Source organism: Penicillium taxi (genome assembly GCF_028828555.1).
Source record: "Penicillium taxi strain IBT 34144 chromosome Unknown utg000002l_segment0_segment0, whole genome shotgun sequence".
NCBI classification, from domain to species: Eukaryota; Fungi; Ascomycota; class Eurotiomycetes; order Eurotiales; family Aspergillaceae; genus Penicillium; species Penicillium taxi.
Window position 1 is genome coordinate 2,149,582 of NW_026643204.1, and position 27,091 is coordinate 2,176,672.

The 27,091-nt window shown below is 46.2% G+C and overlaps 9 protein-coding genes across 9 annotated transcripts; 6 read left to right on the top strand and 3 right to left on the bottom strand.

Moving 5' to 3' along the window:
- Positions 1 to 201: 201 nt before the first annotated feature.
- Positions 202 to 1,138, top strand: N7495_002727 (p24 family protein; the record flags this gene model as incomplete). The annotated part of the gene is made up of 4 exons (XM_057205396.1): positions 202 to 399; positions 587 to 794; positions 882 to 1,069; positions 1,121 to 1,138. 4 exons carry the CDS (start codon positions 202 to 204, stop codon positions 1,136 to 1,138), a joined length of 612 nt encoding a protein of 203 aa, XP_057066003.1.
- A 505-nt stretch (positions 1,139 to 1,643) lies between these two features.
- Positions 1,644 to 2,416, top strand: N7495_002728 (uncharacterized protein; the record flags this gene model as incomplete). The annotated part of the gene is made up of 2 exons (XM_057205397.1): positions 1,644 to 1,787; positions 2,033 to 2,416. 2 exons carry the CDS (start codon positions 1,644 to 1,646, stop codon positions 2,414 to 2,416), a joined length of 528 nt encoding a protein of 175 aa, XP_057066004.1.
- Positions 2,417 to 2,702: 286 nt separating this feature from the next.
- N7495_002729 (uncharacterized protein) lies at positions 2,703 to 3,575 on the bottom strand (the record flags this gene model as incomplete). The annotated part of the gene is made up of 3 exons (XM_057205398.1): positions 2,703 to 3,385; positions 3,452 to 3,470; positions 3,534 to 3,575. The coding sequence occupies 3 exons, from the start codon at positions 3,573 to 3,575 to the stop codon at positions 2,703 to 2,705; spliced, it is 744 nt and encodes a 247-aa protein (XP_057066005.1).
- Positions 3,576 to 4,339: 764 nt separating this feature from the next.
- Positions 4,340 to 12,296, top strand: N7495_002730 (type I polyketide synthase; the record flags this gene model as incomplete). The annotated part of the gene is made up of 6 exons (XM_057205399.1): positions 4,340 to 5,073; positions 5,132 to 5,657; positions 5,709 to 6,246; positions 6,301 to 10,961; positions 11,017 to 11,337; positions 11,394 to 12,296. The coding sequence occupies 6 exons, from the start codon at positions 4,340 to 4,342 to the stop codon at positions 12,294 to 12,296; spliced, it is 7,683 nt and encodes a 2,560-aa protein (XP_057066006.1).
- A 1,755-nt stretch (positions 12,297 to 14,051) lies between these two features.
- On the top strand, positions 14,052 to 15,754 carry N7495_002731 (sugar porter family MFS transporter; the record flags this gene model as incomplete). Its single annotated transcript, XM_057205400.1, has 3 exons — positions 14,052 to 14,127; positions 14,200 to 15,338; positions 15,434 to 15,754. 3 exons carry the CDS (start codon positions 14,052 to 14,054, stop codon positions 15,752 to 15,754), a joined length of 1,536 nt encoding a protein of 511 aa, XP_057066007.1.
- Positions 15,755 to 18,479: 2,725 nt separating this feature from the next.
- On the bottom strand, positions 18,480 to 19,895 carry N7495_002732 (uncharacterized protein; the record flags this gene model as incomplete). The annotated part of the gene is made up of 1 exon (XM_057205401.1): positions 18,480 to 19,895. The coding sequence occupies one exon, from the start codon at positions 19,893 to 19,895 to the stop codon at positions 18,480 to 18,482; it is 1,416 nt and encodes a 471-aa protein (XP_057066008.1).
- A 983-nt stretch (positions 19,896 to 20,878) lies between these two features.
- N7495_002733 (RlpA-like double-psi beta-barrel domain-containing protein) lies at positions 20,879 to 21,698 on the bottom strand (the record flags this gene model as incomplete). The annotated part of the gene is made up of 2 exons (XM_057205402.1): positions 20,879 to 21,257; positions 21,313 to 21,698. The coding sequence occupies 2 exons, from the start codon at positions 21,696 to 21,698 to the stop codon at positions 20,879 to 20,881; spliced, it is 765 nt and encodes a 254-aa protein (XP_057066009.1).
- A 585-nt stretch (positions 21,699 to 22,283) lies between these two features.
- Positions 22,284 to 25,381, top strand: N7495_002734 (uncharacterized protein; the record flags this gene model as incomplete). Its single annotated transcript, XM_057205403.1, has 2 exons — positions 22,284 to 24,964; positions 25,018 to 25,381. 2 exons carry the CDS (start codon positions 22,284 to 22,286, stop codon positions 25,379 to 25,381), a joined length of 3,045 nt encoding a protein of 1,014 aa, XP_057066010.1.
- A 502-nt stretch (positions 25,382 to 25,883) lies between these two features.
- Positions 25,884 to 26,846, top strand: N7495_002735 (SDR family NAD(P)-dependent oxidoreductase; the record flags this gene model as incomplete). Its single annotated transcript, XM_057205404.1, has 2 exons — positions 25,884 to 26,307; positions 26,404 to 26,846. 2 exons carry the CDS (start codon positions 25,884 to 25,886, stop codon positions 26,844 to 26,846), a joined length of 867 nt encoding a protein of 288 aa, XP_057066011.1.
- Between the last annotated feature and the right edge of the window lie 245 nt (positions 26,847 to 27,091).

Below are 27,091 nucleotides of genomic sequence, written 5' to 3' on the forward strand. Positions count from 1 at the left end.
CATACCTTTCTATCAAGAGGAAATAAGTAGAATACCCGTAGGGAGTAATATCAAGCTCCCCGTTCCTGTTTACAGAGGTGGCCCGAGCGCCTCCACTTGACACCTTGCGCGTTAGCGGAGTCCAAGACTCTCTTCACCCCCCGATTCCCTTCCTCAGCCGCCAATTCCACCAAGCCAGCAGGAGTCTGGTTCAAATCAAAAATGCGCTTCTCCGCCGCTACTCTCATCGTATCCGCGCTGGGGTGGTTCTCTGCAGCCACCGCACACACCATTCAGCTTAAGTCTCACTCGCGGGAATGCTTCCACGAGGCCCTACACCGTGATGACTTGATGACGGTTACTTTCCAGGTTGGCGATCGGGAGTTTGGAGGCAGCGGGAACTTGGATATTGATTTCTGGGTATGTGTGCTTATGTTACGGGGGTTTCGTTCCCCTTTATATTATTGTCTGGTTTAGTTGCTCGGAGATACGGGTTGAGCTCAACTGGGCTTTTGTTTGGGATATCGAAAAACCCGGAACTGGACTGGACGGTGAATTTTTACAATATTTTGAATTTGTATCGCTGACTGTGATGTGAATGAACTAGGTCGAAGATCCCCTGAAGAACCGCCAATACTACAAGCAAGCAATCTCGAATGAGGACTACTCTTTCAATGCAGTCGCCGACGGAAAATACACCTACTGCTTCAGCAATGAAGGTTGGACTTCGAACTCGAAAGAAGTCTCGTTCAACGTCCACGGCATTGTCTACGTCCCTGAATCGGAGATGTCGCAGGACCCATTGGAAGTCGAAGGTAAGCTTGAGATTCTGATCCGAAAAGCGAGAAAGGCCGATATTGAAATTTAAAAAAATGGGGGCTGATTTTCTGGAACAATTGTAGTCCGCCGACTGTCTGAAGCTCTTGCACAGGTTAAGGACGAACAGGGATACATCGTTGTTCGCGAGCGCGTGCACCGAAACACAGCAGAGAGCACGAACGGCCGTGTGAAGTGGTGGAGTATCTTCCAGCTTTCAGTAGTTATTGGGGAGGGTGTTTTCCAGGTGTGGTGGCTGAAGCGATTCTTCGAGGTTAGTATCGTCAGTATCTTTGGATTGTCATGAAACTCACCTGTTGTATAGGTCAAGCGCGTCGTCTGAGTCTTGTTATGATCCTCCTCTTCCTTCCCTCTAGAATTACAGCGGACAAGAAAATATGATATGAGATGTACGGACAAATAGGGTCTAAATGTTGATGGAATTGCCCAACTGTTATATCGTTCCTCACATGGATCGAAGGGCGTTCCCGTATTTTCTTGCTTTCACTGATGGTGTCATGAAAACAATTCCTTTTCATAGTTTAATATAACCTGTACTACCAATATGCGTGGATCTATTCAGACGAGAAGTAGGTATACAAACTAGCATGACTGCTTCGGAGAGCGAGATAAGACTAAATTGGCCTACGCCCATAATGGAATGTAAACCCCGCAACCTCAAAATTTTTCCTATTTCTATTTTCAACCTTGGACTTTGATCCCGACTCTTCAAACGTAAGGGGAGTTCAAATTAATGAATGACATGGGATTATAAAGTGTACACGATCACACACGCCTTGCATATAAACCAACCTGCAATTAGCAATTTACGTATACGAGAAATCAACATGGATGCCACAAGAAACTATAGCAACAACCCCCTACACCCACTCGACAGTGGGGATCCGATGTTTAAAATCTGTTGGGGTAGGCAATCTTGCTCACATTGTCTGTCCGGCGATGTTGGCTGCAGCTGGTGTGCGATAGTAAGTGTACCCTATTTCAAGGATATTTTTGCATGTCTACTGGTACATTTTTCTTGATGATTTTCTTTTTACTTTATCTGCTACGGTTGCTTGTCTATGATCCAGCCACTACATTCCTTGCGCTTTTACGCGCCACTCAACTTTATATCCCCTTACATTCCCATCTCTAGAATGATGTTTCAAGCTCCCATCCACACTAGCCCTGATCATCAATGCAGGATGCGCCAGCCAACTGCTAACTTTGCAACTAGTCCTCCACATGCGTTCCAAACCCTTCGCGACTGTCCATCTTGTCTCCTCTCAGATCTAGTCAAATTTGTCCACTAGGAGCCAAGGAAAGATGGGAGCTACGCGCGTCACCCACAGGATGTAATGTGAGCACTTTGACAGTACTGGCATGTGTCGGTGCTGTTTTAGGCACGCTTGCTATCATCATTCTTGTATTTGCTGCTGTATGGATTGTGCGGGTGCTACGTCAGAGGTGGAAACGACTGAAATATGAAAATGTGGAGAGTGATCAAGAGCAGACATTCTACAGCAGAACTTTGGGTTTGATCTTCGGACAGAGGCAGGATCAAAATCCAGCTTCGGTTGATGAAGAGTTTCAGGGAGAGCATAGGCCATTGCTAGAATGAGTGGACTAATGAGTGGACTTCGATGTGAATGAATTATGAGAAATTTCCGGATCATACACAATTCAAGTTAAAAGAAGCAGCTGAAGAAAGGGCTAGAATATCAAAGTGTTCAGTAATAGATATCAAGTTTCATGTTACATGGATGAAATGGGCTAAAAAGGCAACAAAAAAAGGGTTCAAGTTCAGCAAGACAAAACATTTCCAAACAAAGCATCTGAAGCAGGTGGATAATGTCAAAATGAGATACACAGAGAATCGAAATTTTGAGAGAATATCCACGGGTTCATCAACAGACAGAGACGATCATGTCCCGTAGAACAGTACTCAGATCATCGCAAATATGCTTGGTTCGTGGGATAACATGGCCACTTCCATGGTCGAAAAGATCAGCTTGGTCGGGATCGCACAAATTATACAGTGCCATTGACGCATCAAGGTAAGGATCAGCCGCTCCTACAACATGAAGAGTAGGAATAGTGATGACGGCTTCGTCGCTGTCTTCATCTGCCAGAATGATCTCTCCAGTAACTGGGTCCTTTGGAGGCCAGCCGCACATGAGGACAGCACATTTCAGACGAGGGATTCTGCCATAAGCCTTCCTTCTTCTATCTTCTTCTAAAATTAGCGACCCGGCAATCTCTGCACCTTCAGAGTACCCGATAATGCCTTCAATGTCGCCTTCTCTGTCCAAAATATCGATCAATCGATCGACTACTGAGGCGATACTGGGGAAAGCAGGATTTCCTGCCTTGTCTATAGCCCATTGCATGGTGGCTTCTGGCGTCTCCCGCTTGGGAAAATCCCGCATGTTGAAAGAAAGGAGTTCGGGGTCATCTACCCGGCCAAACGTGAAGTTCGGAGGTGGACCGAAAAAGCCGGCATATTCAGGAGGACATGTCACTGGCGTGGTTCCTTGGGTGAAGAAGAACGTGGCATCTCCAGTTGATTGAAGTGATTCGCAAAGTGGACCTATACGCGCCACCATAATCGTTAGTGCTGCGCATATATAGACCGTTGCTGCAGGCTACTGCTTACCCATCTGCGATTGAAGAGCCTAGTAAGCACAATAAATGGTTAGAAAGATCTTCACACTTGCAACATAGAGCGTTGAACCTACTTTGGCATTGGAATAGCCACCGGGCAAGCAGAGAAATCTCATAGTGGGCGATTTTGAGTGAACAAAAGCTGACAGTAGATCAACAACGAGATATGCAAGAAGAAGAGAGCTAAGGCGACATAAAATCCACTGATTTAGTGACAAGCTACGCTTTTAACAAGCCTACCCCTACCTAGATAGGTTTAATGCCACTGGAATCTCTGCGAGGGCCACACCAGGGAGTTTCGCCCCTGTGTTGGAATGCACCCCTACTTTAGCAAGGGTACCAGGCAGAAGTCTCCGATAGGACCGGGGAAGTACTTGTGTAGTGTGATCAGATCACTTTATCTGAATCAGTTCTAATCATTGATTACAGAAGAATTACGATGTAGTTGGTGATTCACTGTCTCCGCCAAGCAGGTACCACATTCTACTGTGTGACGAATTACATTCAAAGTCTGTCCATGAAGAGAGTCTTAACCTATCTTATCCCCATGCCTGATAATGTCCAGGTATGGGGCGGACAATAGAAAGATCGCCGGAAGTCACCACTCAATCGGTCATGCAAGGGCGTCTTTCATGCCATGAATTGTTATTGAAATCCCCCACCTCTACAAACCGATCTCCGTAGATATTTTACGAGAGAGTATCTTTCAAATCTTGATCAAAGCTTATTCTTGAATATACTCTGGTATATAACCCAATTTTGTTGTCAACCTGGGATATCAAGTCTACCTCACCTGTGACACATAACGAAAAATTGAGCTATATTTGACCTATACGACTTTTATTCTTGCACATTCTATCTCAATCCATATTCTCAAATAATGCGTCTTCAGCCGCCATCCGGGACTGGTACTCCCATCGTCGAGAGCAAACCAACGATAGAACAAAGTGATGTGGAGGATGTTCCGAAGCGGATGGCCATTGTCGGTATGTCCTGTCGTCTGCCCGGACAGGTCTCGAACGTCGAAGAATTCTGGGACCTATGTTCTCGAGGAAGAAGTGCCTGGTCTCCAATACCAAAGAATCGATTCAATGCAGATTCCTTCTACCACCCGAACCATGACCGACCCGGATGCTTCAACGCTCAAGGTGCTCACTTTCTCGATGAAGATGTTGGGTTATTCGATGCGCCATTTTTCAACATGACTCGACAGGAGGCATGTTCTCTAGACCCACAGCAGCGTATCATGCTCGAATGTGTATATGAAGCTCTCGAAAACGCTGGAATACCTAGCCAGGATATTGTTGGAAGCAACGCTGGTGTTTTTGTTGGTGGTTCATTTCCAGACTATGATATCAACAACACGCGAGACCCCGAGGCTATACCAATGTTTTCAGCCACAGGAACTGCAATTGCTTTGCAATCCAATCGCGTTTCTTATTACTTTGATCTTCACGGCCCAAGCATAACAGTTGATACGGCGTGCTCTGCCAGCTTGACTGCACTCCACCTGGCTATTCAGAGTATCAAGAATGGCGAGTGCTCAATCGCTATTGTAGGAGGATGTCATCTTAATCTTTTACCTGAAGGATTTGTTTCTATGACTCGCCAGAGGTAGGCCAACTTATCATGATACTCATACTGTGATCATAGCTAACTAAGTTACCTGTAGACTTCTTGGTGCGAGCGGAAAATCATTCGCGTTCGATCATAGGGCATCTGGATTTGGTCGTGGTGAAGGCGCAGGTTGTATTATATTGAAATCTTTTGATGATGCGGTAGCCGCTGGCGATGCCATTCGATCTGTGATCGTCAACAGCGGCATCAATCAGGATGGTAGGACGAGAGGTATTGCCATGCCGAATGGTGAGGCGCAAGAATCCCTGATTCGTGCAGTTTACAAGCAAGCTCGTATCGATCCATCCTTAGTGGGGTATGTCGAAGCTCACGGAACTGGGACCAAGGTTGGCGACCCCCTCGAGGCAACGGCCTTAAATGCAGTATTCGGAGAAGGACGAACTGCAAGATATCCTCTCTTGGTAGGTTCAGTAAAATCCAACATTGGCCATTTGGAGGGATCTAGTGGTCTAGTCTCTGTTATAAAGACAGCCTTGATGCTTGAACGGGGATTTGTGCTACCCAATTGCAATTTTGAGAAAGCCAACGAAGAGATTCCTATGGACAAGTGGAATATGAAGGTAAAGAGCTTTACAATGAAAATATCACATTTAGCTAATAATTATCACCAGGTTCCCAAAAAGTTACAGCCCTGGCCGCGGGGTAAAACATATGCCAGCGTGAATAACTTCGGCTTTGGCGGGACAAATGCCCATGTCATCATGCAGCGGGGTCCTAGGCATGAAGGAGAAGCAGCCAAAAATACTGATCCTCTTGCCCAAAGACTTTTTGTCCTGTCAGCCGACGACAAGAGAGGAGCTCTCCAGATGAGCAAAGACCTCGGTAAATACCTCGACCTTCATCCCTCTATCTTCGAAGAAAGTTTGGCAGATAAAATTGCCTTCACCCTTGGTCAACATCGAAGCTTCCTTCCGTGGAGACTGGCCGTATCAACTGATGTACATAATGGGCTGGTCCACTATCTTGCCACGGACCCCGAACCTGTTCGATCATCTCGGGAGCCAACAATTGGATTTGTTTTCACCGGTCAAGGCGCTCAGTGGCATGGAATGGGAAAAGAGCTTTTGCACACGTATCCGATTTTCCAGCAGGCCATGAAAAAAGTTGACACTCTCTTGCAGACTCTCGGTGCCACATTCTCTATAATAGGTAAGAACTTCCAAACAGGAGCTATCAATGGGCGTACTAATCAGTGATGTATAGACGAACTACTCTTGACTGATGCCACTGCCAGCTCTATCTCTGCTGCCTACATGAGTCAGCCGGCTTGCACAGCAGTTCAATTGGCACTTGTAGACCTGCTGGCTTCATGGGGGATCCGACCAAAGGCTGTGATTGGGCACTCTAGTGGAGAGATTGCAGGAGCATACGCAGCAGGCATCTTGACTCTTGAGGAATCTGTCCGTGTTGCATACTTCCGAGGCGTCGCAGCAAACATGATTGCAAAGGACAAAAGCGTTCAAGGAGCGATGTTGGCGGTAGGAGCCAACGCCAGTGAGATCCAGCAAATCCTAAATGCAATGCGAGGCCAGAAAGCTGTCATCGCTTGCGTAAATAGTGAGTCAAGTGTCACAATTTCCGGTGATAGAGAAGTCGTTAGTGAGCTGCAGACTGGATTAGACAAGGAGGGAATTTTCACTCGCATGCTACATGTCGATGTCGCATACCACTCCCATCATATGCAACGAGTTGCGCAGCAATATCAGTCCTTCATCGGAAGAATCGCACCTCAGTCCTCAAAAATTCCTTTTCATTCTACTGTCCATGGCAAGCTTATTCCAGGAAGCACCCTTGATGCGTCTTACTGGGTTGCAAACTTGGTGTCCCGTGTGGAATTTGTGAAGGGTCTACAGAGTCTCTTAGCAACGGAAGAAGTCGATGCCCAAATTAATACCCTGATCGAGATTGGTCCTCATCCAGCTCTCCAGACCCCAACCAAGGAGATTGTTCAAATATACGCCCCAAAGCGCACCATTCAATTTGCACACACATTGAAGCGTAAAGTCGAGGCAGTTGAGGCACTCCAACAGCTAGCTGCAACCTTGTTTACCCAGGGTATGACAACTTTGAACTTTGAGGCCATTAACTTTCCAAATCTTGAACAGATGTCAAGAAAGCCTACGCTCTTGACCAATCTTCCCAAGTATCCATGGAATCATTCTGAGAGATACTGGTTCTCCTCTCGGCTTGGTGACAATCATTTTCACCACAAATTCCCGCGCAGTGACATTCTGGGATTACTTTGCATGGAAAACATCGACTCTGAGCCCCGGTGGCGAAACATTATTCGTGCAGAAGATCACCCTTGGATTCGCCAGCATCGAGTTCAAGATAGCAGTGTCTACCCCATGACAGGATATTTGGCCATGGCAATAGAAGCCATCTCCCAACAGGCGCATCTGAACAACCTAGTTCCCGCGAGCGTTCAGCTTCGCGATATCTTTATCAGTCGTGTCCTTGCTATTCCAGACAATACATCGGTGGAAATGATGCTTTCAATGAGAGCTAGTCGAAGCGAGGTCTCCGGGAAATCAGCATTAGCCTGGCATGAGTTCAAAGTATTTTCTTGGGCTGAAGGCCGTGGCTGGGATCAACACTGCCGTGGCTATGTCAAGTTCCAACAAGCCAAAGACGCGAACCCTGTCGATGGCTCCCGTCAGCGTACTGACGCTGAAGAAGAAATCGTGAATATAGCAACTGAAACTCGTAACGCCTGTACCGAGCCCGTGGATAACACATTCTTGTACGAAAACATCGCTAGTGGAGGTGTTCAGTACGGTTCGCTATTCCAGGGCCTCTCAAACATTTCCACAAGCAGAGGTCCACATGCAATGGCCACCATATCAGTGCCTGACACGAAGACTAGCATGCCGCATGAACATGAAAGCGATTGCATTATCCATCCTGTGACTCTCGATCTTTGCTCCCAGATGATGTGGTTGCTCCGGGGCTATGGCCATCCTGGGCCGCAAGTAACCCATGTACCCTCTCATGTTGATAATATTTCTGTTTCTCTCCAGCATGACTTCAGTATTGGCACCACACTTCAGCTCTTTGGTTATGAAACTGGGAAGGAGACAAATGCCAACCCCAAGAACAACAGAATTATTGTGACCAACCCTGCTAATTCAACCGATGCCGCTGTTGAAATCCGTGGAATTACTTTGGTTCCCGTATCAAACTTCATCAGTGAGCACAAAGACAATGCACCCGAACAAATTTGCTACAAATTGCATTGGGAGCCATGCTTCGAGTTCCTCTCTGAGGAAACTTATCGCCAGCTACCCCGGAATCAGGTCGGTGATGGTAATGGAAACAGCAGAATGCACCAGTTGAACAAACTGGGTGAGCACTGGCTGCGTCGAATGCTTCGCCTTATTCCGGAGAAAGATTACCATACCTTGCAGAGCCATCACCAGAAATTCTACCGCTGGGCTCAGCAGACATGCAGCAGTACAGACTTTGTTGATGATGTATCTGCAACAGTCATTGAACAGACCAGGAACATGAACGGTGCAGGAAAACTCAACTGTATCCTCGGTGAACTTTTGCCTGAGATCCTCCTTGGTAAGGTCGATACCTTGGGCATGATGCTTGAGGACGACATGTTGAACAATTACTACCGAGATATTGACGGTTTACGTGAGTCATACACAAATGCATCTCTGTGTATGGATAAGATGGCACATCAAAATCCAGACCTCAATATCCTTGAGATTGGTGCAGGAACTGGAGGTGCCACATTGCCGATTTTGAATAGCCTCGGTGGACATGAGTTGGGTTCCACACCAAGGTTCTCGCAGTATACTTATACCGATATCTCCCCTGGTTTTTTCGAGAAGGCGAAAACCAAGTTTGCAGACTGGGCTCACCTCATGGTCTACCAAACTCTTGATATATCCGCTGACCCGGTGGTCCAGGGATTCAGACTAGGAGCATATGATGTGGTTGTTGCCTGCAACGTCCTACACGCTACGCCTGACATCAATAATACTATGGGAAATATCCGTGCCTTGTTGAAGCCAGGCGGTAAGATCTTGCTCATTGAGGAAACCATTCCCAAAGCTACTCATTTCCCCTTTGCTCTCTTGCCTGGATGGTGGCTCGCCAATGATGGGGTTCGTCACGATGGGCCTCTTCTTACTGTGAAAGGTTGGACTGATGTCCTGAAAACAAATGACTTCTCGGGAGTGGACTTCTGCGTTGAGGAATATCCCGGGGCTTCTTACCAGTCTGGTTGCCTGATGATCTCGACGGCAAACTATGTGAAGAGTGGTCCCTCCAGCCCGGGAGATATTGTCATCATCGGCACTGAGTCCATTGGTAGCTTGTCGTTGCTTAGCCTCGAGAGTGGCCTAAGTAACGTCACTGGGATTGCCCCGACAGGAGCTTCGAATTTCGATACCGCCGATGTGAATGGGAAATGGTGCATCTTCCTTGAGGGTATGGACCGAACAATCCTATCTGAGCTTAGTCCGAAGCGTTTCCAGGCTCTCCAACAGCTTTTCAGTCGTTCCAGAGGTCTTCTTTGGGTTGTGAGACACAGAAAATCTGATCCACAGTCTCTTGGTGGGAATATGGCGATTGGTCTAGCTCGTACTGTGCGATCGGAGACTGGTGTCCAATTTTCTACCTTGGACCTAGGTGATAAGGATGCAGTCTCAGATGCCAAAGCTGTGGAGTATATCATCCAAGTTTTCGACAACGTGTACTGTAAAAGATCTCAGCTCATGCAAGGTGATATGGAGTTCGTTCTTCGCCATGGGCATATTTCCGTACCTCGCCTTGTCGACAACCATGAGCTCAACTCAAGCATCCAGCTAGAGACACCCGACGCACCACCTCAACTGCAAAAGTTCAAACAGCCTCGTACTCTCAGACTTACCCCTGGTGAAAACAATGGCTTGGACAAAATGTACTTCACTGATGATTCATCCCAGAGTTTCCCACTACTAGCCAACCATATTGAAATCAAGGTCCAATGTTGTGGTCTCAATTTCAAGGATGTATTGATCGCTATGGGCCAGCTGCACGGCGCCGGTCTTGGTCAAGAATGCAGTGGAATTGTTACTCAGGTTGGTGCAGAAGTTAATGATTTCAATGTCGGAGACCGCGTATGTGCCATGTCACCGGGTTCTCTTTCAACATTCACCCGCTGCCAGTCTTCCCTCGCTTGGAAAATCCCAGATGCGATGTCATGGGATATTGCGGCCTCACTACCTGCAGTTTGGTGTACAGCATACTACTCCTTGGTCGACCTGGGCCGTCTGGTTAAAGGCGAGAATATTCTCATCCACGCAGCCGCTGGTGGAGTTGGTCAGGCTTCCATACTGCTTGCGAAAGCTCTCGGTGCCAAGATCTTCGCTACTGTGGGAAGTGTTGAGAAGAAAAATTACTTGATGGAGACTTACCAGCTTGAAGAAGATCAAATATTCTTTAGCCGTGATACATCCTTTGTTAAGGGCATTCAACAGGCTACTGGTGGAGAGGGGGTTGACGTAGCTCTCAACTCACTAGGAGGAGATGCTTTGCAAGCGACATTCGAATGTGTCGCTCCCTTCGGACGTTTTATCGAACTTGGCAAAAGGGATATTACACAGAATGCTCGTTTGGAAATGGCCCCCTTCAACAAAAATATATCTTTTGCTTCAGTCGATCTGGGACTTGTCCTCGACCAGCGCCCCAGATTAGCACAGCGATTATTGCGTGACTGCTTCGAACTTTTCACAACCTCTAACATCCTGGCTAAATGGCCAGTGACCACGCTGTCTATTTCCGACGTGGAAACTGGGTTCCGCTCTCTCCAGAGTGGACAAGTGATTGGCAAGATGGTTCTTGAGATTAAAGATGATGCCAAGGTCAACGTAAGAAATATGAGATACAAGATTTTGAGCAATTATAAGCTAACTCTCAATCAAGGTCTATCCTGCACGAAAGAATGAAATGTTGCTTAACCCAGACGGTACTTACATCGTTGTCGGTGGAACCAGCGGAATCGGTCTGGATCTGGCAAGCTGGATGCCCCAAAAAGGAGCCCAGCGCCTTGTGCTGGTTTCAAGAAGTGGTGCAGCCACTGAAATTGCTCAGAAAACTATCCTGGACTTGATTAGCAAAGGTATCGAGGTTCAGATTTGTCGCTGTGATATCTCCAGCGCACAAAATGTAGAGCAGAACCTCATCCCAGTACTAAACCGAATGCCACCCGTCCGAGGTGTGATATTTGGTGCAATGGTTCTTCGAGTAGGTCCACACCGTTTGCTTTCTAACACAAGCTAAGGAACTAATCGATTATAAAGGATATTCTTTTTGAAAAAATGAAGTTTCAGGACTACGAATATGTTATGAGACCCAGAATCCATGGAATCTGGAACCTACAGAACACCCTTCAGAAGTTGAACAAAGCGTCTAGTATTGACTTTTTCATCACGTTATCCTCTGCTGCTAGCTTTGTTGGAAATATGGGCCAGTCGGCATACGCTGCCAGTGGAACATTTATGGCAGCACTTGCTCAATACCCCGAGGTCGCCAAAATGCCCTGCACAACGATCGATCTGCCAGTTGTACACGGCGTTGGCTATTTAGCAGACGACTCTAAACGTGAAATTATCACCTCACAGCTTGGAACTGAGTCCATCGGTGCTCCAGAAATCCGAGCTCTCGTAGCAGCCGCATTCCGAAATGAAATGCGAGATAGTTGCAATAACCACTGCGTCGTTGGATTTGCAGGGGTCAAGTCAACCCCAGCCGTTGAACAGCCGTTTTGGATCAACGACACGAAGCTTTCGCATCTTTTGCGTCTGTCTACTCTGGCGGGGGCAGGTGCTCTCGGTGATACTCAAGCAAATAATGAGATTTCTCCATCAACTTCTATCCGGGCCTGTCGAGGCCGCGAAGGTGCCGAGGCGATTGCCGGCGTTGCTTTGATGCAAAAGCTGTCGAGTATCTTGATGAGGCCGATTGAGGAGATGGATCCCTCGGCTCCGATTTCAGTTTATGGGTTGGATTCCCTGGTTGCTATTGAGATTAGAAACTGGATCACTCGAGAGCTGGAGGCTAATCTTCAGATCTTGGAGATTCTCACCAGTGACTCCATTCCCGCCCTCTCTGAGACGATTCTTAGAAAGTCAGGAATTCTTACTCCGGAAATCAAGACTGAGTGGGGACTTGATGTCCAGGAGCAGAGAGTGGCGGCTGCTTGATTTTTCCCCTAGCTTTCACTGTGTATTATTAGATTTATTGCTAGCACAAAGACTGAATTTTCGGCTAATAACATTCGTCTGTTTCCAAGAATAACCTTATCTATCCATCATATTGAGAATTGAGGAGTGATGTTATTTCTTAGAATATTGGTGCTTTAATTGAATGAATTTCGCCTCACTCTTAATGCATTGGATTAGCTCTCAGATACCAGCGCTAATGAGCATTTGTCTTTAGGATCAGGGATCTGACATGCATTGAGATCTTCTGTTAAGATGAAGATTCATTCACCCTCTCTCTCTCTCTCTCTCTCTCTCTCTCTCTCTCTCTCTCTCTCTCTCTCTCTCTCTCTCTCTCTCTCTCTCTCTCTCTCTCTCTCTCTCTCTCTCTCACCTACTGTTTCCTGGATTCAGCCAAGAAGTTGGTGATGTTTTATAGCCGATGTGCTTAGAGCCACCTTTGACAAGGCACAGGTATTTGGTCTTGTCGGAGGAACATTGGGTAGAGTATCCTTCATCATCCTCCTTGTCGCGCTATTTGGCTCAAAAATATGGCATCGAATAGTCTTACCGAATCTAGTTATTCTTCAGCTAATTGCCAACTTAATGTTCATCACCATAATTTTTGTTCGATGTCCGGGACATGCCTTGGCGATCTGGGAGCACTCTGGGGAGTCGAAATGCTAGTATCCGCGAGTACAGACGTACTATGCTTACTTTCAAGGAAGTAAGATAGGCACATTTCCTTGTTTTGAAACACAAGAAAGGAAAGGGATTTCTCAATCTAAGCGTTCTGGAACTTGGACTTGAAGATACGGGTAAAACTAAGCCTTGTGGCTTTACTTGGCCTTGGCTTATTTTTTAGTGACTAATTCAGTTCCAATGTTTGGGTATTCGAAGACATGAATGCAGCTAATGCAATCTTCTTCATAGTACAATGATCGCTGCCATTATCAAAACTGTTTAGACCCCAAATGCCGACAATAACCCGACACTTGCAACAATCAAGTACGATCAAGCAAAGCTCGGCCGACAAGATGCACATACATATATGTTTACCCTTCGATGTGCGGTCAAATTTATGCATATTTCAAATGCACAGCGAGCCTCTTCGGGGATACAACATTGCATGCTCCAGATGACAACTGCAATTACTATGACTTGACAAGGATGTTCACGATAATATAGATGGGCTGGAATAGTCCGAAATAAGCCGTAATTCGGGTTTAGCTTGGTTTATATAGGTTTTTCAAAGTGTGCTTTGAAAAAGGTCCTGCATAATTCTGACAAAAACCTGGAAATACCCCCGAGGCCAAGTCATGAGCGGACAGATGTCAGATTTATCCATGAATCACAGCGCTTTGAAAGAATATTCTTGGCATCTAGAGGCCTGTGCATCTATTCCTTGGACACTGACAGGCCCAAAAACTATGATAGCCGTGATTAGATCCATTTTTGAAACTCTAGATACCTGAAATGGACGTTGAATGGACGGAAAAATCCAAAAGTCAAACAATTACACTTCCCCACTCTCTAACCCCAGAATTCCCCGCCTTTTTTCCCGAATGCATAGTTATACTCTAAGCCCATTGTAGGTGTGGCATTTGCGTAGGGCATTGCTTATAATTTCACGGTAAACTGTCTTTGCCCATTATAAAAGGAATCTCCGCATTCTTGACCATCGTTTTATACCGAAGAAATACCTAAAAAGAAGTCAATTTTGGCAATTACCTTTGACGTTTTATACTCTTTGCCGTAATGGCACCAAATTTTCTAAAAAACTACCGGGTATACGTACTCACCTCTGTTGCATACCTGGGTTCCTTGCTTTTCGGTTAGTTCGTGCGCTCACACTTCCAAGGTGCTAATGATCCAGTTGAATTTGGCTCTGACTGATGAACTCTAGGCTATGATACTGGTGTTATGGGCTCAGTGCTGGCCCTTGACAGCTTCAAAAATGATTTCGGCCTCCCCCTGGGCAATACTGGGTTTGACTCCGCGGCCAATTCGAAAATCTCCTCGAATGTAGTCAGTTTATTGACAGCCGGTTGCTTCTTTGGGTCTATATTTGCAGCCTTCATCAACGAACGCATCGGCCGCCGATACTCTCTCATGTTATTTTGCATGATCTTCCTGGTCGGAGCAGCCGTTCAAGTCGGTGCTCACCACTCAATTGGGCAGATCTATGGAGGTCGCGTCATTGCTGGTCTCGGTATTGGAGGCATGTCGAGTATCACACCAGTTTTTGTCAGTGAAAACTGCCCTCCAGCACAGAGAGGGCGGATCGCTGGTCTTTTCCAAGAGTTCTTGGTCATTGGAAGCACCTTCGCGTACTGGCTAGACTATGGTGTGGCCCTTCACATCAAGTCAGGTACTAGCCAATGGCGTATTCCAGTGGCCATTCAACTGGTACCTGGTGGACTAATGATCATTGGTCTCTTCTTCCTTAAAGAATCTCCTCGTTGGCTGATGAAACAAGGCCGCAGTGATGATGCTCTTAAATCCCTAGCGTACATTCGTAACGAGAGCGAGGATAGCGAAGAAGTACAAAGGGAGCTTGCCGAGATATATGCCGCCACCGAGGAGGAAATTGCCCTCGTAGAGGGTGTGACATGGAAAGAGTGCTTCACAAAGAGCAATCGTTACCGTTTCTTCCTGGCAATTGTCATCATGATCTCACAGCAGCTATCTGGGACAAATGCGATTGGATATTACGCGCCTCAGATCTTTGAGTCGATTGGTGTAAGCTCCACAAACTCCTCTTTGTTTGCGACTGGAATCTACGGTACTGTTAAGGTTGTTGCTACGGCGATCTTCTTGATCATCGGAATTGACCGTTGGGGCCGCAAGAAGAGTTTGATCGGCGGTTCCATGTGGATGGCGAGTATGATGTTTATATTGGGTGCTGTCTTGGCCACTCACCCTCCCGATGCGGATTCCACTACAGTCTCGCAAGCATCCACTGCCATGGTTGCAATGATCTATCTTTATGTCATCGGTTATTCTGCCTCCTGGGGGCCAACACCGTGGGTGTATCTTGGTGAGGTATGTGATGTCCCACTTGGCTTCAGTTATATTTGATTTCAACTCCAAGGGTTTCAAATGTGCCAGAGTTAATCAGTGAGTTAACTCATCATTAGATCTTTCCAACCCGGCTCCGTTCTTACGGTGTTGGTCTCGGAGCAGCCACACAATGGCTCTTCAACTTCATCATCACTGAAGTCACTCCTCGCGCCGTCAATCAGATTGGCTGGAGAACCTTTCTCATGTTTGGCATTTTCTGCACAGCTATGGGAGTATTTGTCATCGTTTTCGTCAAGGAGACCAAGGGGAGAAGTTTGGAAGATATGGACCTGATTTTTGGTGCTGTTGATGAAGAGCTGCGTCAGGCGGATGTGGAGAATACTTTGAACAAGAACGAGGCCACACGAGAGCATGTAGAAGTTGTTAGTCATAAATGATAGATTACAATAGCTAGTTAAAGGTCATTGATATATATGCGAAGCAAGACTTGAGAGACGGTGCCTCGTCCAGGAGGAGGAGGAAGAAGAAAAAACTTCTAACTCCTATGCAACCTTAGATAGGACCTTAAAATGAGCTTGAGGGTTACTGCAATCAGCTGGTGGGTAGTTAAATAAAGACTTCAAAGACAGCTATTTCAAACAGGTCGAGTCAACTGTTGAGCCGAACTCGCGAATTTGATTATATAATCATTTGAAGCCTGAGTGGTGGAATGGCCTTGCACAGCCTTGCTTCGCCTACAGCTGCTTTCAAATTTGTGAGCAACAGCATGATCATAAACATTTCGATTCCAGGGGCTCATGATTTCACTATCTCAGGAGGTCGAAAACAAAACTCCTGCTCAAATATGTGCCTTGTATGATGTTGGTGGAGGTGTGGCTTTGGGAAATTCATTCGCAATATATTCTGTTGCCGTGCCGTCACCAAATTGGAACCGGGATATCTTTGCCTCAGCGGTATATGAAGAGCTACAAACTGCTGTAAATGTTGTTGCAGATCTGCTCCCTATATTCATGAGCCTCCATGATGCTCCTTATGATCTTCTTGTCTCTCTGCCCTGTCCCTTGCGCCGGCAGCCTGAACAGCCTGGAAGCAATGCCATGCTTCGTGACCCTCCATGGTTCCTGTTAAATGCAGCGAGATATTCCCAACACTGCATATTTGGCCAGGTCTCTATCTTAGACTCTCTTCTCATGGTTCTTCTGCGACCGTGGTGCGTTCTTGAGCTCTGCTGTTGCGATACACCAATATTGGCAGCAGTTTACTCATTTGCACTACTGGCCAATGAAATCAACTCTGCTGACTACAGCCCTGCTGCCAAGCTGCTATCCTATGAGTTGAAGATCAGGCGAAAATTAGATGCCGAAAGCACTAGATCTTGCGACAGCCTGGGTCTTTTTCAGCAGTATACCTTGAATTCCATATCGGATGCAGTTTCGCTATATGTGGATCTATCCAAGGGCCGTTTTCGATCTAGAAAGTCATTTTGGATGGGTATGATCTCGACTTGTGCAGTTTATCTAAATGTTGCTTTCTCGGACCTGGCGTTTATACTCGCTGGGATAGACCCCTACCGCCTCCCAATAAGTAGTTGTGAATTCATGAAGAAAACACTGCAGATACACAGGGGATTGAGGTTGAATGAAACAATGCTTGAGCTCTCCAGACTACGGAGTAGTCACTCTGAGGTTTTCAATCGACTAATGAGCTCCCTCAGTGATCATATATTAGAATCGAGGAAATCTGGCTTCGAGCAGGATCTGCACGGAGTGGGCCAAACAGTATTCCATGAGGTCTTTCTTGATATGAAGCTGCTGAGTCTTTATGAAGGCATTTTGAGAAGAGTCAGGGAATATGTTCTATGACCACATCCCGAGGTCATTGTCTAAGGTTGGAATAATCTCGGCCCTGTATCACATATCCCGTCTCTATCCCATTGCAAACATTTCAGTCTTTGTTGGCACTGTATAAATAATAACGGTTGAAATTTTATAGATCTTTCAGGCTAGGTCTTCCTAAGGCTTTTTTATTCACAGAGTAACTTTGGAATTGATGTTAAAAACATTTGGTGAACATATCAATATCGGCCGCGTCAGCGTAAGAGCCTCGTACAAGCGAGAGTGATAGCGACGACAGCGAGCCTGTGGAGAATGATGGTGATACTTAGGCAATTGGTGACAGGGTGAACGAGATCTACTACGCAGCGAACCAATTTACGACATTCACCGGCCTGATGCTCGGCACCTCCACAATTACAACATCATTCTGCGTGGCGATGTCTTCTTTGAACGTGGCCCATCCTCACTTTCACTATCTGTCCAATGGTGATTGTTTGTCTATTTGACTGAGTTAACTGACAGGTATCCCTAGGGAGGATATAGTCCCTGAGTAGCCTTAGCTCACCTCAGCCGTCGCATGGAGAGCCATAGTCATGGGAGCTGTCTAGGTCAACTACAGCTCCCACAATAATGCAAGAGACTCGAATTTGGTTCTAATCAATAAGCAATAATTCATCACAATATCCGATAAAGGGGCAATCATACATTGCGATGGATATAAGCTCCGTGAGAAGAAAGGTCAGTGATGAGAGTGACGAGGTCAAGTATATCTCAGGCCTGGAGAAGAGATAGCAGGGGCGATGATTATGTGAAAGAAAGTTTTTGAAGCGACGATAACATGATAGAGGTAGTTTTTTTCAATAGTCAGAAAATTGGCAGAGGGTTTCTGATTTGGAGCATCCCGTGAGTTGAGATACGTATATACGCTGTGTTTAGTCCATAAATAAGGATAAAGGATATGTAATGGGAATGAAAGAAGGAAAATTTGGAAACGGGTAAAGACGGGCTTAAACACGTAGCTTCAAGAGAGAGCAAATGGCCGTGAAAATTAGAAATTATGGTCAAGTACGGAGAAAGAGTGAATCTTGAAACTGTAAGTATGTAGCTTAATTCAAAGTAAACCAAAACCTAAAAGTAAGCCGAAATTGAGTTGCTAATACCTAGGTAAGCTTAGACTGGACCAAAAGTAAGTCGAATGCTCGATTTCAGTCCGTGTAGAGTAGATGGTATGTAGAGAGTGGTTATAGATATGATTGGCCTAGCGAGTATGTTGAGATGAACCAAAGAGGGCACTTACGAACAATATGCTCGATGTTATATAACTCCCTTAGGGCTTCAATGGTGCTGTGCTAGCTGGGTATAGGGTTTCATATACCTCATCACGTATCCTTCTAGCCAACGGAAGGCTCCCATAATCCTCGATACTCACTGCGTCCAGAAATGCATTAAATTTTAGCTCAATAGCTGGCCTCTGAGATTCATTTGCAGGAAATGAGAGGCTTCCATCTTCCTGCATTTCGCTTAGTCCCTCAAGAAGATCTTGCATTTTATGGAAGACAAGCATAGGTGGAAGCAAGCCCATCTTGATCCAGTTCAAATTTCTCAGTCGACACTCTGGAATGACCTCGAGAGTTGCTCGTATGATGGCTCGCGAACGGCTTTTGTTATCAAGTACCTCAGCTTTGAATATCGGTCCGTGTGCCTTGGTTTGAAGTATTCTTGCAACACGAGTCGCCACGATCTCAGCAAGCGAGGAGTAAACCAACACGCCTAGAAAGGCCAATTGCATGTAACCGTACATATTGACCATACAAGCAACTGATGCTATTGAAGACATAGTTCCAGTGAGAACCCAGAGCCAGTGCAAGAAGTCCTTGGTCCAAGTTCTCTTGTACTCCCATGTCGATCGAGCCCATTCTTCGAGATTTTTCTGAGGGCCTTTGAAAATCACAGTGCCACCTTCTTCTCTCTCATATACGGCGTATCGATGAGTTGAATCGTCCCTGATTGCCGGAACGTGAATCTCAACCATTGTAGTCAACGAGATGAATACAGAAGCTAACCAATGGCAAACGTAGAGAAGAAATAGTGTGAATGCCCAGATATCTGCCACCAGAATTCCACAGACCATGGCAGCTAAAAGCATGGCTCCATTTAGCAGACACATCAAATCCAATCCCCATTTGCCAACACGCCACCCTATATTGCCGATTTGAGCTCGGACATAGTCTTCTCCGTCTTCTCCTGACTGGTGGACCGTATCCACCCAGACAATTGCAAAATCATTTCCAGGCTGTTTTGAAGTTTGGAATGATATTATATCGCTAAGCCATAGATTGCTCAGGTTCAAGGGTAGCTGACGAAAGACATTTCCTGACACGTCAGACCGAACAGGGAGCTGGGTGGTATCTTTCGCACACATTTTTATCGCCGGGTGAATCCATTTAAATACGCTTACGAGGCGCTCGACCAGCATCTCCAGTGGTGGAAGAGTCCCTCCGATCATGGTCATATGTGGCCAGGTGAATAACTTCCGATCATACTGCGTATAGAGCCTGGCAGCACTTTTGTCGGCGCGAGGATTGTAAAGAACTGCGGCCACACCGAGAGGGTCAAAGGTGACTCCATCATCCGTCTTTAGGTGCGCATGGGCTTCTGAGAGGGGGTATGGGAAGTTGGATTTTGCTTGAACAAAATTAGCAAGAGCCAGGATGCTCAGAGAGAGGGAGAACAACGAAGCCATGTGAGGCTGGTCCCTGGTGTCAAATTGCTACTACAGTTCAGAGGTTTGGCTGGGATTTTAATAATAATCAATGGTGGGGTCCATGTTGACAAGTCGTAGCACCATTTGGGGTATAGCGCACTGGGCATCAGCTGAAGATCATGCAGCCACAGAACACGAGCTGTATCTCAGTACCGACAAATTAAAAAGCAAGTTCACTAGAAATTTTCGTATATTAAAAAGCTATACGGAGTACAGGTACAATTTTAACATCATCTAAGTATCGTTGGAAATCTTCATGAAAATCCATTGAAATATTATCAAAACTTTCTGGGTCGAGTATAGCGCTGGGCTTCCTGTCTTTCTCTAGATCAATCCAACATGATTTTATCGAGATCACTTGGTCCTGTGTTCCTTATTGAACCCTTCAATGGAAATATCAACACTAAGGCTCGTATAAGTAAGGAGAAATATGGATGTGGTAAATGTTGCTACAGTACTCTGTACTATGGCTGAAATGGCCGACTCATCTAAAAACCGGCAGAATATAAATACCTCAAACGCTAGCTACTTTAGGACTAGCTGATCTCGGTCCGTCCTAACTCCGCTCGAAGGGTTCCGAAAAGTATAAAAATCAATCTCCTGAAGAGTCTAGTTTGGAGAATGAATTATCCAAGTTGGCTAATATGGCTATTGAATATAATATGTCACTGGTTCGCTCGAATTTCATTATCAGCTTACTACTAAATGAGCCTCTCTCATTGGCCAATAATTCAGAAATCCTTTATGATCTGCTGAGCCTAATGATTGGACAATATAACATGCGGTATAGAAGGCGGTCAAGTGATGTTGTTAGGCGGTCTTGACAATTGATGACTAGAACGACTACAGGAGATCGAGCTTCTACTTATAAGGAGGCAGCATAGCTTCTGTTATAAGTGAGAAATTATAGGGCCAATCAGCCCTTATAGTGAATATTTAGTATGTAATTACATCGGGAAATACTAGAAACGAGAAACGTTTACGGGAGAGTTCTCCAACCATGCCCATTCCATCGTTACCCTCCCAAGATCAATGGCAGCTACCTTTTCAAAAACTGATTCTGTCACGTCTAGATCTGTTTCCTTGCACCCAACACATCGATCTACCACTTTGACATCCACGCTCGTCCCGTCGCGACGAAGTCTTATCTTTAGTCCACACAGTGGATTGTCATTCGGGTTCGATCCAGTAGAGGCCGCGTCGAACAGAATATGCGACACGGCGCATATGGAATCGGATTCGGAGCTCGTAATGCCACATGATCCCAGTCCGGGGTCATAGTAGGTCAGGTCTCCAGAGTATGGGCCACCGTTAGCAGTTGGCAGGGCCAGATTCGAGTGTCTGTGTAGAACATAGGTTAAATATTCGTCATCTATTGCGCATTGGGTTGTCCTACTTATTTTTTCCAACGGTCAGTCCAACTGCGAGTCCGATGATCAATGCGATCAGTACGATGGCAGCTATAATTCCCAGAATAAGAAGTTTGCGCGATCGCTTCTGCGCGGAGAATGAGGCGACACCAGCAAATGGCCATCTGCGCTTGATTCCAAATCGACTTTCTTTGGCATAGTAGGCGGTGGTAGAGTATGCTGGTGGCTCGGCGGTGGTAATTTCAGCGTTGTTGAGCTCGGGTGCAGTGGTCGGTGCGACTGGAACTGGGGCAGGGACTGGTTTGCGCTTTAGCACTGAAGCAGAATTGCGTTGCGCATCCTGTGTGATCATTTCAATTTTCTGTTCTTCAGAAGGTACTGCGACTGCTGATGTCGTAGGATCGTGAGACATTGTTGGCTGGCTCTTTGATCGGATGCTTCTTAGATGACTATCATCACGTCATATATTCTTAAATTGATCAGTCAGCCGTAAGTACTAGGCTCATATATTCGATTCCAATAGACCCAAGATCTATAGATCAATGAAGTTGAAAAGCATCGGTTTCAATCAGGGGGTTAGTCTCAATTGACTCCAAACGGCGATAAGGCTAGCGTAAACCATGGAAACTGGAAATTGCAAAATTCTGCCATTGGCCCCCATAGGCCGGGGATTCCCCATGCTTTTTCATCTCTTTAACCTCATATCTCGACGCGAGAAGGAGAGAATTACTGTTATGTAGTTCCTAATTTGATCTTCATCTCCACAGCTCTGATATTGATCGTCACCAGTGGATCCCCCACCATTTCTGTCTCAAAACAAGGAATTTGCCCCTCTAAATCTTCACTCTGCAATCTCAGCGTCTTCAAAAGTGGATTGGGAAACGTCAAATCGGTTCATTCCCTGCGATATGCACGTCGCTGATCAACCGTTGCTCGACTTAGAATCTTATATGTGAAACAGCAGAGTTGTACATACTTATCAAGGTTGTGCTGCGTAATGGCGTCACCGGAGAGATCGCAGGACTCGCCGAGTCTATCGCGGTTTGAAACTAAAACGACAACAAAGGAGAAAAAGACACTCAAAAGTCTGATTCTGAAAATATGGAAGAAAACTGGGCTGGACGGGCCAACGCTACTGACGATGGCAAAAGGCGGTTTGGCTCCCACGATAGCAGTGGCTATGTACCAATCAACTGGGGTGGCAGATGAGTATACTACTCTTGGTTATCTCGTCGCTATTGTTTCCATATTTGGATTCCCTATCATGCCTCGGGCCAAATTTATCCAAATGATGATCGCAGATGTATTGGCAGTATGTTTAGCTTGCTGCCTAAGTCTATTGACCATGTACTGCGCTGTCAAAGCTCGCCAGCACTCCACAAACAGCCCCGAAGAAGAGACTGCAGCATATAACTCATCAGCCGCAGCGGTGAGTGGAGTCTGGCTCTTCTTTCAGATGTGGCTGGTTCACACATTCCGGGCCAAACACCCACAGTTCCAGTTTCCTGTCGTGATTTACTCCATCTTTGCCAATATTGCAAGCATATACGCCCCACAGATGGCAACAGTAACCCGTGCCATTTCTCTGGTTATAAGGCTTCTCAAAACAATGCTCACTGGATTGGGTCTATCAACAGCGGTCTCACTCTTAGTGTTCCCTATGACGTCGCGCAAGGCAGTCTTCAAGCAAATGAGCGGATATATTGGCTCACTTCGCACCGCTTTGGGCGCCTATGCTGTGTACTATCAATCATTAGAGAAAGATGATATGTTCGGTCGTTCCGAAACATACGATGATTCCCGCGAGAAATGGGATGAGAAAGGCAAAGTCTACAGCCCAGAGGCAGCAGCAATCCGCAGTGCTATCCGCGCAATTACTGATATACACGGAAAACTTCATGGTGATATTGTCTTTGCCAAGAGAGAGTTTGCCATAGGCACGCTGGGCCCTGACGATTTGAAGAACATCGCCAAGCACCTACGACTGATTATGATCCCAGTTGTCGGTCTTAGTTTCGTTGTTGATATCTTTCAGAGGCTATCTGATTTTAACAGATGGAATCAGCCTCTCGATCCGACTGCTGAGCCGATCCAGGACGAGCTTCGTCAGGGCATTATTCATGACTGGAACGACATCATGCGAGCGGTGCATGATCCGTTCCAATCCATGATTCAAACCATCGATGAGGGCTTGCTGCATACCTCCTATGTTCTTCGACTGACTAAGCCACCAAAGCGTACGGCTGCAGCCACTGCAGCAGCTGCGATGAATGCTAATTCTGAGCAAAATGCAAAGGATGTAGAAGCATCCGCTAGCAGTACGGCTCCTGGGGAGAAAAACTTTGTGTCACACTTCAAAGAGAAGCTGGGTGAGTTCCGACAAGCTAAACGACTCGCCTTGGAAACTTGGGCCGCAGATAAAGGAATTAATCTGCCGCGCGACTTCTTTGAAAATCCTTCATCGGTTGAGAGCTTGAAGGGTGATTTCTTCTCTGCCTCGGCTTCGTTCCAGGATCGAGCCAGACGGCAGCTGTATCTTTTCCTTTACATGCAGCAATTACTTTTCTCTACAGGTCAGACAGTCCTGGAATTTGTTGAGTATGTAGACAGTGTCGCTGCGAAGGACAAGCTACAGCGGAGTCGCCTGATCATCCCTGGTGGAAAGCGCCTGTGGAAATGGGCGAAGAGTGTTCTGAAACCGGAAGGCAGCCACGAACATGATAATTTGGGAGATTTCAATGCGCAGGCAAGCCACCTAGAACTCGGCGAAGCGTACAGACATCGCAGGGATCCAGAACACTTGCCGCCGGCAACCACTTTTCAGAAAATTGGTGACAGAATTCGAGTCTTCCCGACGTTTTTGCGTTCCTTCGAGTCCACGTATGGGTTCCGAGTCGCATGTGCAACGATGACCATCGCTGTCATTGTGTTTTTGCACGACACCCAGAGTTTTTTCCTCAAGCAGCGCATGGTGTGGGCCATGATTATGGTTAGTCTTAGTATGAGTCCCACAAGCGGCCAAAGTATTTTCAGTTTCGTCCTCAGAATCGCAGGAACTGCTCTCGCTATGGTAGCTAGTCTTCTGGTCTGGTATATTCCAGATTCAAAGACCCCCGGTGTGATTGTTTTACTCTACGTCTTTATCTCTTGTGCATTCTACGTCCCCATCAAAATGTTCCGCTTCCGCGTCATTGGCGTCATCAGCATTGTTACCACAACCATGATCATTGGCTATGAGCTTCAGGTTCGCAAGGTCGGTGAGGTAGTTGCCACTTCCAATGGTCAGGCTTACTATCCTATCTATGAGCTTGCGCCCTTCAGGCTGGCTGCCGTTGCCGGAGGTTGCTTTGTTGGTTTCATATGGACCTTTTTCCCGTACCCTATCTCGGAACATTCAGTGCTTCGTCAGAGTCTGGGGGCTTCGTTGTACCTTCTGGCAAACTATTATTCCATCATCCACGAGACTCTCATTGCTCGTATGCGTGGCGATGCTGGAGACATGTTTCTTCAGAGTTTGAAAGGGCGCAAACTCGAAAAGGCACGCCACAAGGTATTCTCCAAGCAAATGCTCATGCTGAATAGCTTGCGAACTTATTCTGAGTTTCTCAACTGGGAAGTTCCCATCGGTGGTAGATTTCCCAAGGAGCAGTATGACACCATTATTGTTTGCGTGGAAAAGTATGGTCTCGCACCCTGATTGTTCTTTTGCCTCGATGCTGACCTTTTTATAGTATTGTGAGTTATCTGAGTTTACTCGGATACGTCTCTGATACCTTCTTGCGTCTGGAGGAGGACGAAGATGAATCGGGCTCGGCCTGGATGCAGGATTTCCGTCGAATAGTCGGCACCGCGAAAGTGACCACCCACGAAGTTACTTCTCTACTCTGTCTTCTTTCAGCCAGCATTACAAATCGCCAGCCATTACCACCTTACCTGAAGTCGCCCCGACCGTACAGTTTTTCCAAGCGTCTAGAAGCTCTCGACAATGATATCCTCAGCATTAAACACATTGCCGAGCCCGGTTTTGCGGCATTCGCCGTCCTTCAAATTTCCACAAGATGCATCGTGGGCGATGTTGAACAACTTTTGAAGTAAGTCAAGTCTACACCTGCATAGCGTTGGGTAAAAACTAACCGTTTGTGAAATATAGACACGTGAAAGGCTTAGTTGGAGAACTGGACTTTTCTTTCCACGCAGTCAGCACAACTGATCCAACCATTACACACTCCAGAATGACATCTAGGGCTCCATCCCGAGTGTCACTCACTGAAGTCCAAGCTGCTGATCGTCCTGATCGTCATAAGACGGACTGATGCATAGTTTCCAAAAATCTTAAGTTTTCTGGTGAGACTGGTTTTGCTTTTGTCGATTCTCGAACTATATGCCCTTCAGTTTACGATTTAGCTGTCACTGTACCTCACGAGTTGTCATGTATTATCAGTCAATGTAAATTTGTCATCGTGTTGCATTAGATCAACATGAATGTCGCCGTAACCCCGCAGTACATATCTTCCCCAATTCTTCACCACATTTCCAAAACTTCATCCAAAGGGAAATTGAAGTTAAAGCCATCAAGTTCCAACATTAAGCTTGAATAATGGCCAATATCAATATCCCACACGAAATATTTAGCAAAAGTGCCAATAAAACCGTTCTCATAACCGGAGCAGCCCGCGGCATAGGAGCCGAAACAGCCCGGCTCTTCCATCAAAACGGCGCAAATGTGGTCCTAACAGACCTAGAAAGATGCCGCTCAGCAGCAGATCAATTCATTCTTTCAAATCTAGATCCAGAACGAGCGATTTTTGCTGCGGCGAATGTGGTCGACTGGGCACAATTGACGACCGCGTTTGATCACGCTATTGCTACATTTGGCGGTCTAGATATCGTAATCGCCAATGCGGGGATTATGGAATCGAATGCTGTTCTTGATGTGAATGATGTGGATGAGTTTGGAAAATTGAAAGAGAATCAAGAGGCGAATACGATATTTGATGTTAATTTGAAAGGCACATTGAATAGTTCGTTACCCACTCGACCTAACCATCCTATCCAAGTGGTTCTATATACCTAGGGGAATTTTTTACTGACGAGGGAAACCCCCTGTACGGATACAGCGCTCCGACTAGCCCTATTCTGGTTGCAAAAATCCAAGTCAAAAAATGAGGGTTCAAAATCCATCATCCTCATCGGCTCTACCTCTAGCTATTTTGGCGGGACAGGCGTTGCTGCTTATGTAGCCTCCAAACATGGCATTCTAGGTCTCCTTCGAGCAGCGCAGGCTTCATCGCAGGAACTAGGCGTTCGGGTGAATGCCGTAGCGCCCTTTTGCACCCCGACGTATATCACAGCTGGATTTGCGGAACGATGGAGTGAGGCGAGGTTAGAGCAGAACACGGTTGAGGGTGTTGCTGCAGCTATTGCGTTTCTGGCTTTGGATGAAGGCAGGAGAGGACAGTGCTTTTTGGTAAGCTGTGCTAGAATTTTCCATGGGTACTTAGGTATCGTTCCAAGGTTCGGTGGAAAGCTAATGAATTTTTATGAGAAAGGTCGCAGGTAAATATTTACGGGAACTTGAGGCGTCGAGAGCGTCTTTCATCTCTTCTTGGATTGGAGGGGATGTGACCGATCTTATTGGGAAGGCTACGAAGTTTTTTGCTGATATTGGTGGGTACGTACTCCCAGGGCAGGACAGGACTGAATAATTTGAGATGAGGTCCCAGAGGGATTTTTCAAATTATTTTACACTCATATAGAGCTTATATCAAGGATGAAGAAGTATATACAAAAACCGACGACAAAGCT